The 16,694-nt window shown below is 33.1% G+C and overlaps 2 protein-coding genes and 1 long non-coding RNA gene across 4 annotated transcripts; 2 read left to right on the top strand and 1 right to left on the bottom strand.

Annotated features, from left to right (window-relative positions):
* Positions 1-5,844: 5,844 nt before the first annotated feature.
* On the top strand, positions 5,845-7,899 carry LOC142531578 (nascent polypeptide-associated complex subunit beta-like). Of its 2 annotated transcripts, none has more exons than XM_075637763.1 (6): positions 5,845-5,986; positions 6,674-6,741; positions 6,905-7,053; positions 7,148-7,204; positions 7,491-7,529; positions 7,615-7,899. In XM_075637763.1, exons 2-6 carry the CDS (start codon positions 6,674-6,676, stop codon positions 7,788-7,790), a joined length of 489 nt encoding a protein of 162 aa, XP_075493878.1. In that variant the 5' UTR covers positions 5,845-5,986; the 3' UTR covers positions 7,791-7,899. The 2 variants fall into 2 exon arrangements, with proteins under 2 accessions (XP_075493878.1, XP_075493879.1); XM_075637764.1 differs by lacking the exon at positions 5,845-5,986 and adding an exon at positions 6,051-6,074.
* A 1,307-nt stretch (positions 7,900-9,206) lies between these two features.
* Positions 9,207-9,957, top strand: LOC142531767 (uncharacterized). Its single transcript, XR_012816361.1, has 3 exons — positions 9,207-9,326; positions 9,417-9,542; positions 9,629-9,957. It is a non-coding gene; the product is annotated as an uncharacterized LOC142531767 (long non-coding RNA).
* A 166-nt stretch (positions 9,958-10,123) lies between these two features.
* Positions 10,124-13,714, bottom strand: LOC142531766 (putative polygalacturonase). Its single transcript, XM_075638022.1, has 5 exons — positions 12,857-13,714; positions 12,569-12,689; positions 11,806-11,980; positions 11,052-11,122; positions 10,124-10,956 (listed from the first exon to the last, which is right to left on the bottom strand). Exons 1-5 carry the CDS (start codon positions 13,316-13,318, stop codon positions 10,328-10,330), a joined length of 1,458 nt encoding a protein of 485 aa, XP_075494137.1. The 5' UTR covers positions 13,319-13,714; the 3' UTR covers positions 10,124-10,327.
* Positions 13,715-16,694: the final 2,980 nt, after the last annotated feature.

Raw genomic sequence — 16,694 nt, 5'->3', positions numbered from 1 at the left:
AGAACATAAATAACACTTACCCGCTATCATCTCCTCTCGTGCCTCCTCTGCCTGCTCTCGTGTCAAAGCATACACATGTGCCTGAGGCGGACCAGCTCCCTGCATATGTGGCTGTCCTCCAGAAGGTCGTGGTGTAAACTGCTGAGGCTGTCGTCATCCTCTCTCCGAGGATCTACCTCTAGCACTCCTAGGCTCTCGCTGTCCCTCACGACTAGGACACTGTCTCGCCAGATGACCAACACCGCCACACTCAAAACAGGTGATCTCGGTCTATGTACACTCTCTGATCAGATGAGGTCCCCCACAACGATAACATCTCACTGCTCTGGACTCTCCTCTCTGCCCCTGAACAGACTGAGAACTGCCCCCACGACTCTCAACACGTCGTGAATCAAATTGACGCTTCCCAGATGATGCTGAAGAAGAAGATGAACCCTTCTGATATTTAAAAGACTGTCCCTGAGGTCGCAATGACTCCCTAGTCGGCTCTGATAATCGTCCCTGAGCCCTATACTCCTGCATAACTAACTCTGTCATCTCAGCCCTCGTCACTGCATCCTCAAATGATATCGGGTTGTTTGATTGCACACGATCAAATAACTCTAACTTCAACCCTTTCAAGAAATGCCTCATCTTAGCATGAACATTCGTAGCAATATGTGGCACATATTTCAACAATGCAGAATATCGAGTCTCATACTCAGCAACAGACATACTACCCTGTCTCAAATCCTCAAATTCTTTCTCTTTCTTTTGTCTGGCTGCTATAGAAAAATATTTATCAAGAAAACGAGACCGAAACACATCCCAATCAACAGTACGACCCTGAGCTCTCAATCCGGCCTCAGTCGTCTGCCACCACAATAGTACAATCTGCGAAAGCTGGAATGTAGCCAATCGCAACCAAGCAGACCTAGCACACGGTGCAGTCAAAAATATCTGCTCTATCCTCTCAATCCACTCATCTGCTCGCTCACCGGTCTCAGAACTATCAAATCTCGGCGGAAGATAACTGCTGAACTGTGCCAAAGTCAACTCACCAGGCAATAAAGGCTGGTCTGCTGGTGTCTGTCCCATAGGAGGAGGTGGCAATGGATTTATCTGTCCAAATCCACTGTCAACCTCGTCTGTTTCCTCGTGTGGATGTACCTGTTCTCTAGCTGCCATCACTGGAAATCAAATTGTTAATCATAACATTTAACAATTACAATCCAGTAATCATCATCACACCTTTCGCACAAAAGTACACGCAACTAAAGAACAATCAATCATATCGAGAAATCATCAATAACAAGTCAAATGCACAGACACACGCAGATAATATCGTCATCCAACTCCCTCATCACAAACCCAACTCTTAACCATCCCAGACATCTAACATATGTTCTGATACCACCAAATGTGGCGCCCAAACCTCGCCACGTAATCATGCAACATGTGACGTCATATGCATAAAAATTTTTCTTTTCGACGATGTAATAATATAATGCATATACGACAAAATAGTGCAATCACCCCACTATCTACGTCAGTGTAGCAGAAACAGTATAATAAATACACACATACAACTCCAATAAGACAATAAGCTATACTGCCTCTATCTACTATCAACTACAAGACTGTTTGACTAGACACACCTAGTCCTTCACCACTATCATGTCTCACGCATAGTCCCGTAACCTGCCCAACAGAAACAGCCCTCAAAGGGTGAGCATATACAACAATCATCATCGTAATACATAACAGTTATATTAACAACATAAAATATAACTGAAATCATAATAGAAATACCCCCTTTGCCGTTTCTGGACAATCAGCCAACAACAACCTCAACAACATCACAATGCAACAACATCGACGATACGTCGCACCCCAACACCGGCGACAGCAATATCGTCGAACGAACAACAACATCGACGATACGTCGCACCCCAACACCGACGACATCAATATCGTCGAACGAATAACAACATCAACGATACGTCGCACCCCAACACCGGCGACAGCAATATCGTTGAACGAACAACATCAACGAGACGTCTCCCAACAATGATAACCAACAACATCAACAATAATAAACAACAAATATAATACCAAATCACCCAAATCCAGTTATTTATCATCGTTCAACACAATAGTATTCATCAATACTAAACAATAACAACATATGCTCGTATGTCAACACGTACCTGATAATCGAGTATATATACAATCTGGCTATTTCTTTGCTCCTGAGGCTTGTGATGTATCTAAATAATTCAACAATAATTATCAGATCATTGTCACCGTATCAACACAGTTATAACAGCCTCAATATATAACATCAAATAGTCCAACAACAATTAATTCAACAAAATATAAAACTCGATTATAAATTCGTATTGTTCAACAATTTAATAATCTGGTGTATTTAATTCACAATACTACCATCAAATACACCCTAATTAATTAACTTCAAATAATAGGCTATTTTACAACATCCGTCAAATTACGAAAACTTTATATCAACGTGTAGCCTATACTTCGTAGACTCCGAATATATAATCAGAATTAATAACAACTGACAAACAACTCTCCAATCTCAATCCAATGATTAAAAATCCCTAATTATAATAAATTAGGAATAATTCAAAACAACAACACAATAATCTTCTCTACTTCGTTAAAATCATACACTACTCAACAATCTTCAATTTCAGTATGATTTAACAATTTATTGGATTTATTCCAGAAATCGACGAATTTCAAACATCACCAAAAATATAAAATTTATACCTCAAATCGAAGACCTCGTGTCAACGATCCCAGAACTGAAGTCGGTTTGTCGATTGGATAAACCGATAAATCACAAAATCAAAAAGAAAATCAAAACACTATATCACCTCGTATCTGCTCTCACCTCTCTGTCTCGTTTATCACATATGAGTTTGGTGGACGACTCAAATAATTAATTAATTTTTTTAATTTTTTTTAATATTATATTATATTATATTAATAAAATAATATATTATATTATATTAATAAAATAATATAATATAATATAATATATTTAACATTTCAACAACAGTACATCTCTTTTGACCACTCAAACGATCAAATTTTTCAAAACTCAAAACATGAAACTTCTATATCTTTGAGTTTTCTACGTTATATCCAAATCTCAAATCAATTGGACTTCATATGACCAACAATGTCATATTTCATTCTTTAAAAATCATTAATTATTTAGTAATCTCATATTACTAAATCAACAACTTGTGATGTTATTTCAGACATTACATCCTTAGAAAAAAATGATATTTCTTATATTTTTTTTAAAAGATCGAGTTTAATACCAAATTGTATTTATTAAAGCTAGAACGTGCGAATGACAATTTTGGATTATGAAATAAGCTTCACCAAAAGGTAGTTAGGGGAATTTTTCTTTATTAATAGTTTAAATATAATATTAATAAGGATTTAATTCTTTATATTTAAATTTATGTGGACATTTATTTGTGGAACATGTTGGTATACAATTAAATTATAATTAGATCAGAATCAAAATTAATATTTAGATCAATTAATTTAAAAGATATAATTCATAACTTATTTAAATATTGCTAAATTATATTTTTGTGTTTCTTATTTTTTTTCCCCAATAAGGAGAATGGGGGAAAATAATTGAATTGATAATGTATGATTTTTTTTTTACTATTTTTTGTTTTGTTTTATTCTTTTCAATCTTAAAAAAAATAAAAATTAGTCTATTGCGTGTGAACTGAAATACATCTCGTGAATTCTTTTTGGAACATTCGGAGTAAAGTAGTGTAAAATTGACTTTGTTCATTGTATTAAATTTAATTTTAGTTTAAATATTTTGAAGATTGTTTTGAAATACATTTCAATATATTTTATTATTAAAAATAGTTTAAATTGCTGATGTGATATTTTTTAAAATCCCAACTTTTTAATTATGTTCAATTAAATTAACAAACTTATAAAAATAAAATATGGATAATTGAATACGCTTATCAAATTCGGTTTATTAAGATTGTTCTACTTTAAAATAATATATTTGAAATGTTTAAAAAATATATTGAAATTAAAAATTGTTTTAATCATGTATATTTACTAACTTCCGATTTTGATCATCTATGTTGTTTGTTGCCAAATTTCCATCTTAGTCTGTTATTTTTATTTTTTTGTTGCAATTTTAGTTTTTTCGACATGACGGTAATATGGAGCTGATGTGATGCTGCCATGACATTGTTATATGCAGCGTCACATCAAATTTTCAATCTAATATGAAATTTTGACATCATAAACGACCAAAATCGCAAATAGATAAATATATTAAACTAAAAAAACAATTTTTTATATTAAAATGTTTATGATCGATTGTTAAAATAACGAAATTAAATAAAAAAATTAACATTGTTCGACCTCATAATATAATTAAATTGAATTATAGACACACCAATTAAATAAATAGTGAGATAACACTTTTTTGTATACCATATTGTTATAATAAAGTTGGAGTTTAGAGGGAATGCGAATAAACTCTTTTAAAATTGTAACCATGTCAAATAGTACGACCGCTCTTGATGATTGTTAAATATCAATACCAGATTTTCTCAACTTCAAAAAGAAACAGTCAGACCACAAATTGTGCGAAAAACGGTCCGATGAATTTTATGATTAATTTATACTAAAATAAAGCAATTTAAATAAGATTAATAAAAGCAACAAAAAAATAACACAAGTGATGTTTATGGATGTTCGGAGACTCTAGCTCGTACGTCGCCACTTCTTTTACTTATAGAAGGATTTTACTATAAAACTTCGATTTTACAAAGACATTGTTGTTTTCATCTTTTTTGTTTTATCGTACTTTTCGTTTAATAAGTAGATAGACATGTGCCAAATGTGGTTGAAAACGGCAAGTGACAATATAAAGTAATCAGCTTTGTCTGTAGGCTTGTTGAAAGTTTTCAACATCTTGTTTGTCGTTTATAATTAGTTTATCAACGTTTCTGAAAAATAAATAAGATCCTTGCAAGTTGTGTTGAATCGACTGTTTAAGAGTATTATTGGATATAAGTAAACAGTTGAGTAGTTTGCCATAGACTAATGTGCAGAAGGCATTTGAGTAGCTCAGCATTGCAAGATTGGTTGAAAAAATTCTACTAAAGCGGTTGGGTGTGTAATAAATAACAAATAATAGCTTGATATAATAGAATAAGTTATTATTTATATTGTTAAAACTAAAAGATCTAACACACAGATTTTTGCCACATGATTGGTAAATGGCTGTATAGAACACTAATTATCATCTATAAAATTAAATGATTATATGGAAAATAATATTAAAATATTTATACCATGTATTAAGATTCAGACCACAATTATTTATTGATATGACCAAATTATATCAACGTAATATTATTATTATACTCATCATTAGTTAATAATTTAAAAAATCAAAATTATTTATCCAGTAGATTGTACATGCAAGTGATATGTAATAGTTTTTTAATAGAAGAATATAAAAGGAAAATTCATAATCGAGATCGGGCCGATCATTTATCTATACTGTATTATTAAGTTTGAGAACTTTAGAATAAGTATTTTAGAAGACGTCAAAATATTTAATTCCATAATTATCCTTCATATCCTATTAAAAACATTCTCAATTCAATCCATATTTTACATAAAAAAATGTAAACAAATTTTTTTTTTAAATCGAACAACTTTAAATTAAAAACAATTTCATATTAATTATTTAATATTATTTGATAAAATTAAAAATAATAATAAATCATATTTACTAATATTAGTCATTCAGTTTCTATCCATTAAGACCCCTGACACTTGTGTATATTGCAATCTGACACTAGGGTTTTTATTTTATTCGTTATCCGTATCAGTCGCGTTCACCTCACATATTTTCTTTCTTCCCATCGGTTTGTGTCCACTGCTGACAGTTCATTAACCGCGGGCAGAGGTGATTTTTGGGGATTCATGTGAAATCTTGATTTATGATAGAATTCATGTGAAGGGATGTTTTGTTATGAAGATTTTCAGCTTACTAGGTTTTGAACTTCATTGTATCAGTCTACTTGATTTTTGTGGATTTTTTTGTTTATGGAAATCAGGTTTATCTGTTTATTGTTACTCCAAATTGCAATTGATGGATTTCGGTGTATTTTTCTCGGAAACATTGTTTTATTGTACTCTGTAATTTTCGGGAGCGTATCTGATTGGTTTTGAGGATTTTTTCGACGGGCTGTAATTCTTGGTGTGCTATGACTGTGCTTATACTTGTGACATACATGGCGTATAACTACAGAAAGAGTGTCTCACGTCTTTCTGTTGCAGCAGCCTGCGCAATCTGGGGCTGAGAGCCTGAGAGCTTGTTTTTTGTTGTTGTAGTAATTGTAATGGTATCTAGTAGGGTATTGAAACGATCGGTTTAATGTTAGCCCGTATCCAAGAAGGGTTATTATATAGTAGCTGCCTGCTAGTGCTGTAAGAAAGTTGCCTGCTTATGGGTGTACAGATTAAGATCTTTTGAAATGGTGTTTTCGTTATGTAATTCTTATGTTGGGGGGGAAGCATCTCTGAAAGTCTTTGCGACACTTCATAAGTTTTTGGAGTTTTCCAATCAACATTTAGTCTGGTTTATTTTCAGATGAATGTGGATAAGTTAAAGAAGATGGCCGGTTCAGTCCGCACCGGTGGGAAGGGCACCATGAGAAGGTAAAATCTTTTTTGTTTTTTGTATTTAGACCATGTTTTTTTAATATGAGCCACATAAGTGCTCTTAAAAGAAGAGTAACAGAACTGCCTTATGTTGTATTACAGGGAAAGTTTTTTGTCAATCATCCTTTGGTATTAAATAGATGTTTGTCATCCACTGCAGAAAGAAGAAGGCGGTTCACAAAACAACCACAACAGATGATAAAAGGCTTCAAAGCACCTTGAAGAGAATAGGAGTTAATGCAATACCTGCAATTGAGGAAGTCAATATCTTCAAGGAGGATGTCGTAATTCAGTTCACCAACCCTAAAGGTGAATCACGTTACTGAATGTTCAATTTAGCCCACGGTACATCTATCTTCGCAGCCCTTTTTTCAATCTTCAGTGTTGTTTTTTTGTTGCTCAGTTCAAGCATCTATAGCTGCCAACACTTGGGTTGTTAGTGGTTCTCCTCAGACCAAGAGTATGTTTCCCTTTCTGTTCTTCTCAGATTTGAAGTGATTCTATAGTTCTTTCCGTGTTAGACAAAAGTTTTATATATTTTTTTTGAGAATTTATCATTTTCCTTTTCAATACTTTAAGGTTTTATCTGTATATTTCCGGACTCCTTACATGGACTTCTGCTGTTCTTTATCTATATTAATTTGTTATTCTGGCAAGAACATGGGACTGCTTGATTGAATTGTGTTGCTTCTGTTTTCATTATTTGTTTCTTTGATTTAACACGTCTCATTTGATGCTTGATTCAGAATTGCAAGACATACTCCCACAGATTATCCACCAATTGGGTAAGTGCTGCTTGTGGTATTTTGTTTTGTTTAATGTAATGCAAAAGTCATAATCTCATAACAGAAGTTAATGCCAAAAACTCAGGTCCCGATAACTTGGAGAATTTGAAGAAATTGGCAGAGCAGTTCCAAAAGCAAGTCCCTCCCACCGGCACAGGTGCATCTGCTACCGGAGCAACAGAGGACAACGATGATGATGTGCCAGACCTTGTTCCTGGCGAAACATTTGAGGCTACGGCAGAGGAGAACCATGCTCCTTAAAAATTCTCTCCCCGATTTTGTGTCATTTGCCTATATGTTCGACCTTTTCAATTTCGTGTCATTTCCATAAACGGGATGTTGGTATTTAAATGCTTCAGTTACAAACGAAGTTCGTTTTTTTCAAAAAATAATTCCATCTAAACAAGGGGAACCCCGTTGTCTCTAAAACAAAAATGAAAGAAACCCAGAAGAATAAATGTATATTTTAAATAATAAATAAATCAAATAAACATTTAAAGACTGTTAATATATTTATTTTTCACAAATTATAAATTTGTGAAATAGATAAATACCGTAAAATATAAGAAACACATGCTTGTTAGTCCAATTCCATTCACAGAGAGAACTTGCAAGTACAGATGAGTTACCCATCTACTCCCAATGTTGACAAATCGTCATTTAGTGAAGATGAGTTGAACAAGCTTCACACCCTTCATCGAATTCATGGAAACAAATGGTCCCTTTTTCTTTTTTTGTCCCCCCCGCCAGACTGATAATCAACTGAGGAACAAATACCGAACTCTGGTTCAATATAGACGCAGACGAGGACGTGAATCAACTTATGCAACTGGTTCACAAATTTCTAGTTTTTCCCTGCTTGACATCCGAGACTGATGGGATTAAGAATCCAATCTGTGGTCATGGTTTCTTTTCAGTCAATGGCAGGGATGAGAATATTTTCACTGCATGCGAGATCTGATGATGCTCGTTCCATGAAAGCGTGAATCTTGGGAGTATCTCTGTCAATCAGTTCACAGTACATGCCAATTCAATAGCATCTGATGCAAGATCTGCTGCACCCTTCGGAGTCCATCCACTGGTACTGCCTCGGCAAAGAGACAAATCTGTGGATGATTTTTGGGGGTTGGAAATTGAGAATAAAACGCAGCTTCAGTTTTTCTAGATTGTGTTTCTATGAAAGCATGGTTCAATGGTTGATTTGTTTTGTCTTTGAATGTACTCAAACGGCAAGCTTGTTCTTGCCTGAATTAGTTTGTTGCTCTATACTTGAAAAGCAATTATCCTTCTGGAGATGTGAAAGAATAGTTCCTTGCATTTCAGGTTATTAGTACTTAACCATGAAGTGCGTGCGGCATTAGAACAAGCAACACTAGCACAAAGCAGATACGTCACATTAGTACGACGCATGTACGTCCGACACGTGCAGCACTGGTACAAAACACGTGTAGCACGTGAACATTTGTTATATTGTCTTTATTAAAAAATTAAAATATATGATATTGAAATTTATGTTATATCAGTTTAAAATTTTTCCTTTTATGGAAGTAAAATGACTAATTATTAATATTTGATTAATGCAAACAGTAGATTTTTTGTGAGATGTTTTCATGAATCTTTATTTGTGAGACGCATCAACCCTACTGATATTCAAAATAAAAAATAATACTATTAGACTCCGGTAGAAGAGCAGCCATTCGTGGCCTTGGCACCTCCATTTTTGCCGCCGTTATCTCCACCTCCTCTGCCAATGCAGGAGTAATTGAGGAGTATTTGGAGAAGAGCAAGGCCAAAAAGGTTAGCGGAATGATACTTGAAAATAACAATTTTCACTTGTAACATATCAAGAAACGGATGTTAAAACACTGAAAAACTTGATGCATTTAGGGGTTCAATGACAAGAAGAGGTTGGCCACCTGTGGGGTTAACTTTGCGCGAGCATACACGGTCCAATTCGGAACATGCAAGTTCCCTTAGAACTTTACTGGCTGCCAAGATCTTGCGAAACAAAAGGTTTGATCCTGTTGCATGATTATGTAGTCCTATGGTGAATCTAGTTCAGGGCTTTAGCTATTCTTTATTTGGCTTGTTTGATGCAGAAAGTGCCATATCTATCAGATGATTTGGAGTTGGAGTGTAAAGGGAAGGATAAATACAAGTGTGGTTCAAATGTGTTCTGGAAATGGTGATCAAATCTAAACTCTAAAGTCCAAATACCGGTTTTCTGAATAAACGTATCCACTTTTCAGTTGAAGACATATCATTCTTGATTCTTGATCATTCATGCTCCAATGTCATGCGGTTTTCTGTTTCTTTTGTGAATGAGTTGATGGAGAGTTAAACTCCAGAACCTTGTTTCTGTAAAGAAGTTGGAATTTATGTGTAAATCCCATTTTGGACTTGCATTTATTTGTAGTAAAAATCTTTGAATAAATTGGCACGGAATCAAATAACTGTTCCGAGAAATCAAGCTGTAATTCTCTCAGAATAAGAAAAATGATCCAAGTCCAAATAATTTTTGAATCTCGATCATCCGAAAGTGAAACTCAATAGAAAATCAGGAGAGAGATCAAAGAATGTGAAAGATTCATCTGTAAAATCACCGCAAAAATATTGTCTGTACAAATGTATAAGATCCCCACTCTGCGGCAAATCGAGTTAGCTATCAAGAAACTCAACTTTCCCTCCAGCAGCCTTCAAGAACTCCGTATTTTACCCTCTCTATGGTCATAATCATGTACCATTTACTAGTAAAATTGATACAACAAGTCAAAATTGGTAAAATCAAATGCTCGACACTATGAACACCAAGATGAGGAGCCGTTTTTTCGCAGTTCCAAACATGGCATTGGGGTGACCCCTTCACTAAAACCAGAAACAAATTCACAACTCCATTTCATTGATGGAAACAATCCAAGTATGCTAACATTTTTCAAGCAAATATCAGTGAACATCGTCCCTTGGATACCCATGAGCTGTGGAGCTTTTCTTGAGTTCAAACTAACTACATCCCTTATAGTGATCCCTCTCACTTCTGGCAGCGCTTCACGGTCCCATTTTTCATCTGGATGGTCATTGGCACCTCTGCTAAACCGTATCGGTACCTTAACTCTCTCCATTTTTATGTTTCGAATAGTGATATTCCTGATATATCCTCCTCTCCCCTTATCAGTTTTGATCCTCACCCCTGCTGCTGAATCTCTGACATACATATCTTCTACTAAAACATTACAAATTCCACCGGACATTTCACTACCAATCCCAATACCTGAACACGTTGGAGTCGTGCCTGAAACTCGTCTTATGGTTATGTTTACACTTGGTTTCGCCATGCTTATACCGTATTGATCCCAGCCGCTTTTTATAGCTACTAGATCATCGCCACTTTCAATGTAACAATCTTCGATACAAACGTTCGTGCTTGAATCTGTCAGAAAGCTCAATCTGAGATATATTTTCCTATCCAAGTACCATTGGATTTTGTTTTATTTAAAGAATCCTAAATTTTAAGGATTGAAGTACCTGGATCAATACCATCAGTATTTGGGGCATTAAGAGGAGCCAATATAGTCATGTTTCTGATCACAACATTGCTGCAAAAGAGGACACCAAATGATGAAAGATTAGGAATACTACTGTTCACATTTTTGTTCTGTAAGAGAAAAAAGAAATACAAGAAAAACATGTTTTATTTCTCGTATCCAACTAATTCAGTACTACAGGCATTTAGATTATACACCCATTTTCGCTCCATCGAAATATTCAAAATGGCTAATATACCGGCCAGGGCTCGTAAGAACAGCAACCCTGCTCAAATTCATACACCCCTTTAAAATAAACTGAGTCGCGGACGTGCCTTTCAAAAAAACTATTGACAACTTAGGAAATATTTAAATTAGTTTTCTTTTTTAGTGAAGCACATCAAGAAAGACAGATTTCTGTACTGAGAGTTGATTCCTTCTATCTTTTCTTCTACCTTGGTTTGGTTAATAATGCAACACTAAGGACACAGCTGTGTTGCTATTGTTTAATATGGTGACACTAGATGCTTTAGTATTTGTCTTTTTCTGCCTTAAAATATTGAACAAGCTGAGTACTGACAAAGAAATATGACTCATATATATATATATATATACCTTTCAAGTTCCATTATTATAAGTTCAAAACTTCATACAACTTATTTGTACCATATTATGTCACATCAAGAGATCAAGAATATTTCCAATTTTAAAAATAAAGGGGCAAGGATTTCTTGTGCAGAAATAGTGAGATGAACCTGCAATATACAGGGTGAATGGTCCAAAATGGAGAATTGAGGAATGTCAAGTTGGAAATAAGAACATTGGTTGAGTTAATGAGTTCAAGAAGATGGCCTCTTGTGTGATCAAGAGTCTTGTTCCACCACATATCCCACCACATTTTCCCCTGACCATCTATGCTTCCATTATTCCCTGCAAATAATAGCGAAAACGATTATTCGATCGACTTGATTATGTTTTCCTTCTCGCCTCTAACAATCTTTTCTCCAAGATTTAGTACATTTGTATGCAGGACTTCATTTTTCTCGGAAAAAATTGCTCCCAAATGGTTTTATGTTGGATGGCTGAAAATTTTGTAAAGAAAAATTGATAACTTTTTCTAAAATATTTGTAAACAATACCTAAATTTAGTAACTTTTTAAAAAGCTTGAAATTTTGGATGAACCACAAACTGGACATTCAGAGATTTTCTTTTAAAAAATAAAAAGGAATTTCTCTAATTATCGTATTCAAATATAAAATGATTTAGCTTACATTAAAAAAAAATCTTTGAATTAATATATTGTGCTATATAAGTGTACAGTAACCAACCACTACAATTAATGCAGTCAACGGATAAAATCATAAACAAAACAAAGATGCACACTTTCAAGGCATTTTTCCTAGTCCAATGTCCAGATGTATCCTTAAAACAAAGTCAACTTCCCAGATCATTATTTACAAATATAAGAAATCATCAACTAAATATATATATATTTAAAAAAGAATAAATAGTAGTACCTGTAATCACAACATTGGACAAAGCATTTCCATGAATGAGGCTAATATGTCTCCCACCTGGCCTCTCTCTTCCTCTTCCATATGAAGACAGAGGCTCTATGATTGGCCATTCTTCTGGATCCTACAACCAAAATACATTATCAAATTTTATTATTAAAATTTCTTGTCTAGTAATTACAGAGACCATGTAAAATTTTGTATAAATTTTAAAAAAAAATTTAGAAGTTAACTCTATCACATACAAAAACAGCAGTAGATTTTACTTTAATTTAATTTGATTTAATTTACCCGAGATCCCAAAATCACAGCTCCATCTTCAAGAAACAGTGTGAAATTGCTGGTAATATTGAAACTTCCTGTGACCCACCGGCCCCTCGGAACATTCAGCTGGGCCGTCCCCGGCCGCTTTCGCCGTTCCATGTACTCCAGCGCCCTCCTGAACGCCGCCGTGTTGGAGGTCCTCCCATCCCCCACCCCACCAAACTCCGATATGGATTTCACCACCGCAATCCGCGGCTGCGCCGCGGAAGAGAAGAACCCGGAACAACTACTCGGTCCATCGGGTCCCGATAGAACCTCCCGATCCGAAGCACGCTTCGGTGGTACGATGGGATTTCTGGTCACTTGGAGGCTTAGAATCGTAGCAGTGGTGAATATAACGAGCAATACGAATACCCAGGACGGTTTTTTGGTGGCGGTGTTGAATATTGGCCTCTCACACTCATCGAACACGCGTTTGAACACGAGCATGATCGGAGGCCGATTCGCGATCTTTTAGTCCGATGTTTTCTCTCTGCGTGATCGAGTGTTGGCGCATAATCTTTAAAACGAGTGAATCGAATCTGGGTATTTCAGTATTTGATCGGCTGCGAAAAAAAATTTGATTTGCAGACGAGATTTCCTGAAAAGGGAATCAAGAAAAAAGTTTCTTTCTACAGTTTTATGATCAGAATATGGTGTTCATGCATTACAGATTCATAACAACTCATGCATGAGGATTCTGAAAATGGTTTTGTTTATCGAGATTTGAGGGAACTTTCTGGTGAAATTACGTGTAAAAACGGAAGATTTGGAGGAATAAATTGGATATGAATCTCTTGTCTTTTTGGTATTTTTGTTATTATTAAATGATGAATGTGGAAATGGAAAGTTTTTTTCCTTGAGAAAGTTGAAGAACAGCATTATCCCGTTTGTCCCGTGTGGAGAGAAAGGATCCAGTGTGGGCGATTCCACTGTTCACTTTTTTGACGAAGAAAATTAATAATCAGACGCCATCTTTTTGTAATGTATTATTATTGCCAATATTGAAATTACACAAAAAATTAAATCCATTTTTGATATTTTGTTTATCAAATGTGCTCATCTTTGTATTTACCGCTAAAATAACATTCATATAGCATATGTACAATTTAGATACGTTTCATCACGTCCAATATATGAATATCACCACGACGATGGACATGTGGTAGCCATGATAAGGGAATGATTATTAAATAATCATCTCTTATCTCGCGTTTGGTTCATTTTTTATTTAGCCTGCAGGCCTTTGAGTATAATTGAAAACTCGTACTATTCATGTTATTTTTGTGATTAAATATCCATACTCAAAAGATGTGATAATGTATCATTTTTTAATAGTGATCATGATAAAATTGTATATTGACCATAATACACTTGAATTGTCTTCTTCAATATAATATGAAAATTAAAATTAGTGCAAATTTAATAATTAATATAATATTTAAATTTTTATTATATTTTTTATAAATTAGTTTCATATATTTTTATTATTTTCAATCATTTTAAAGAAAATAAATTGTGATGCAAATTTATCTTAAATTAAATTTTTTTAAATTTTTAATCTTGTTAATTAATTCTTTTTATGAAAATAACATTTATTAAATTCTAATTTATTTTGTTGATTGATTTAAATTAATTTTTAATTTTAATAAATATAAATTATAATTATAAATAGTTAACTATCTATCATTATTTTAAAAATATTTATAATTATTTTAAAAAAACAATAATATTGTAATTACTACTAAACTTTATTTAACATTAACATTCAAAATATTATTGTTATCTTAATTATTAAAATAAATGCATATTTACAAATTTATTTCTAATAAATATATTTATATTAATTTTAATATATGTAAATTATAATTACAAATATTTAATTATCTATCCAATTACTTTAAGAATATATATTTAATTAGCATTTGGGGCATTTTGGTCATTACAATAAAATTTACAAAATTAATCCGTCATTTTAAAATCATACCAAATATCATGTTATTTATCTCACCATATTATTAATCAATATCTCTAATTTTTCAATCATTTTAATTATTAATCATTTATTTGTCTCATCACACGTATCAAACGGAGTCTAAATAACAATTTAAAATTAAATATGTACACTAGGCAATTATCAGGCCCAGGCCCAATTATTGGGCCCGAATTGAGCCATAGGAAAGGATGCGCATGCGCATGAATCGTGATCCAATAAATTGGGTTCAAATAAATTGCAATTGCCATTGTTGTTTTTGAAAGGGATGATTTTGGTGATTTTCATCTTAAGATTCTTAATTCAAATCCATTTCAATTATTTGGATATTTTTAAATATATAGATTCAGAGAATTTCAAATTCAAGGGTTTATAAGATTGGAAAATATGGGTTATTCAATGTTATACCTCAAGTATTTCTTCTCTTATGATGTGGTCAAATCTTAGTTATTGGATCTGAGATCATCAATATATAAGTCAAATTCCATAAAATTTGATGACTCACCTGATCTAATGATATTGGAATATAAGAAGAAACACTCTCTTTGTAGCATAAACTAACCCGAAAAATATGTTGTTTGAAATTTTATAATTGTTTTTAAAATTTGGATCACCCTAATTTATTTTTAAGATTTTATTTAATTGGTATATTTGAAAATAAAATTATCCACATGTTTCGTTATATCCAAAAAATGTTTCTCTTATAATGACATATATATGAACATATATGTATATGTATATATATGTATGTATGTATGTATTATTGGAATAAATTTCAAATTTAGTAATAAGATTTGGTGGGAGGCAAAATAGCCGAAAACGGGGAAGATATAGGAGCTCTATGAATTTGACCGAGACAACAAAAGTGTGAATGCTGTATTCAAGAATCCCGGCACCATTTATTCCTAATATCTCCACTTTACAGCTTTCTAATTTTCAAAATTATTGCTATTTTAAAAAGCAATTTTACGATTTATTTTGGCACGTTTTATTTATTTTTTCTATATTTTTTTCTTTGAGAAAGAGATTTGTTACAATTGAACATAAACCTCGTCTCAAACGTGTGATTGGTGTCAAATGAGGTTGATTTATACTATGAGTACGAATCTTTATCTGCGAGACGGGTGAATCCTACTGATATTTACAATAAAAAGTAATACTTTTTCATAAATGACCCAAATAAGAGATCCGTCTCATAAATACGATCCGTAAGATCGTCTCACACAATTTTTTATCTTCTATTATAGTTGGTCAAATTTCATAGCTCCAAAGAGTTTATGTTGTTATTTGTGCGAACGTCGTATGCTTTTGAACAAAATATTTTAAATATTATAAAGATAAAAGAAGTCATTCTATTTTTTTAAATGTGACGATATTTTGGTTAGAAATTAAATAATTATTAATTTATCTCACTTTTAAAACGCACACCAAACATAATATAATCATGATAATATATTACACATCATTCTTTATCAATAACTTATCAATCATCTTATTAATCATTCAATTATCTCATCTTACGTACCAAACGAAAAAAAAAATCGAAAAACCTCTTGTGATTATATGGGAAAATTTTTTTTACATTTGTCCCTTTCTGAACGAGTATAAATATACGGAATATTTTAAAATTTTATATATTATAATGTGACATATATAATGAAAAAAAAATTGTTTGGTGTTTCCCTACTGAATTCTCCGCCCGAAAATTAGTCATAAAGCAAACATTTGTGGTCCAGGGATATTAACTTTTAGGCCGAAAGAGTGACTAAAAGATGAACATATGTTCGACTTTTTTATTTTTGCATGGAATAAATAAAAATGTTACGTTAGATT

Source organism: Primulina tabacum, chromosome 17, assembly GCF_025594145.1.
Source record: "Primulina tabacum isolate GXHZ01 chromosome 17, ASM2559414v2, whole genome shotgun sequence".
NCBI classification, from domain to species: domain Eukaryota; kingdom Viridiplantae; phylum Streptophyta; class Magnoliopsida; order Lamiales; family Gesneriaceae; genus Primulina; species Primulina tabacum.
The sequence above is the reverse complement of the archived record's forward strand: the minus strand, read 5'-3'. Positions and strand labels throughout refer to the sequence as shown.

Excerpts from the sequence above, each read along its gene's own strand:
- LOC142531766 (XM_075638022.1), bottom strand. The coding sequence starts at position 13,318 with ATGCTCGTGTTCAAACGCGTGTTCGATGAGTGTGAGAGGCCAATATTC. Across the intron at positions 11,123-11,805 it reads ATTCACCCTGTATATTGCAG|CAATGTTGTGATCAGAAACA; the intron begins GTTCATCTCACT and ends CCTCTTTTGCAG. Across the intron at positions 10,957-11,051 it reads TACTGATGGTATTGATCCAG|ATTCAAGCACGAACGTTTGT; the intron begins GTACTTCAATCC and ends GCTTTCTGACAG.
- LOC142531578 (XM_075637763.1), top strand. The coding sequence starts at position 6,674 with ATGAATGTGGATAAGTTAAAGAAGATGGCCGGTTCAGTCCGCACCGGT. Across the intron at positions 7,205-7,490 it reads TGGTTCTCCTCAGACCAAGA|AATTGCAAGACATACTCCCA; the intron begins GTATGTTTCCCT and ends TGCTTGATTCAG. Across the intron at positions 7,530-7,614 it reads ACAGATTATCCACCAATTGG|GTCCCGATAACTTGGAGAAT; the intron begins GTAAGTGCTGCT and ends CCAAAAACTCAG.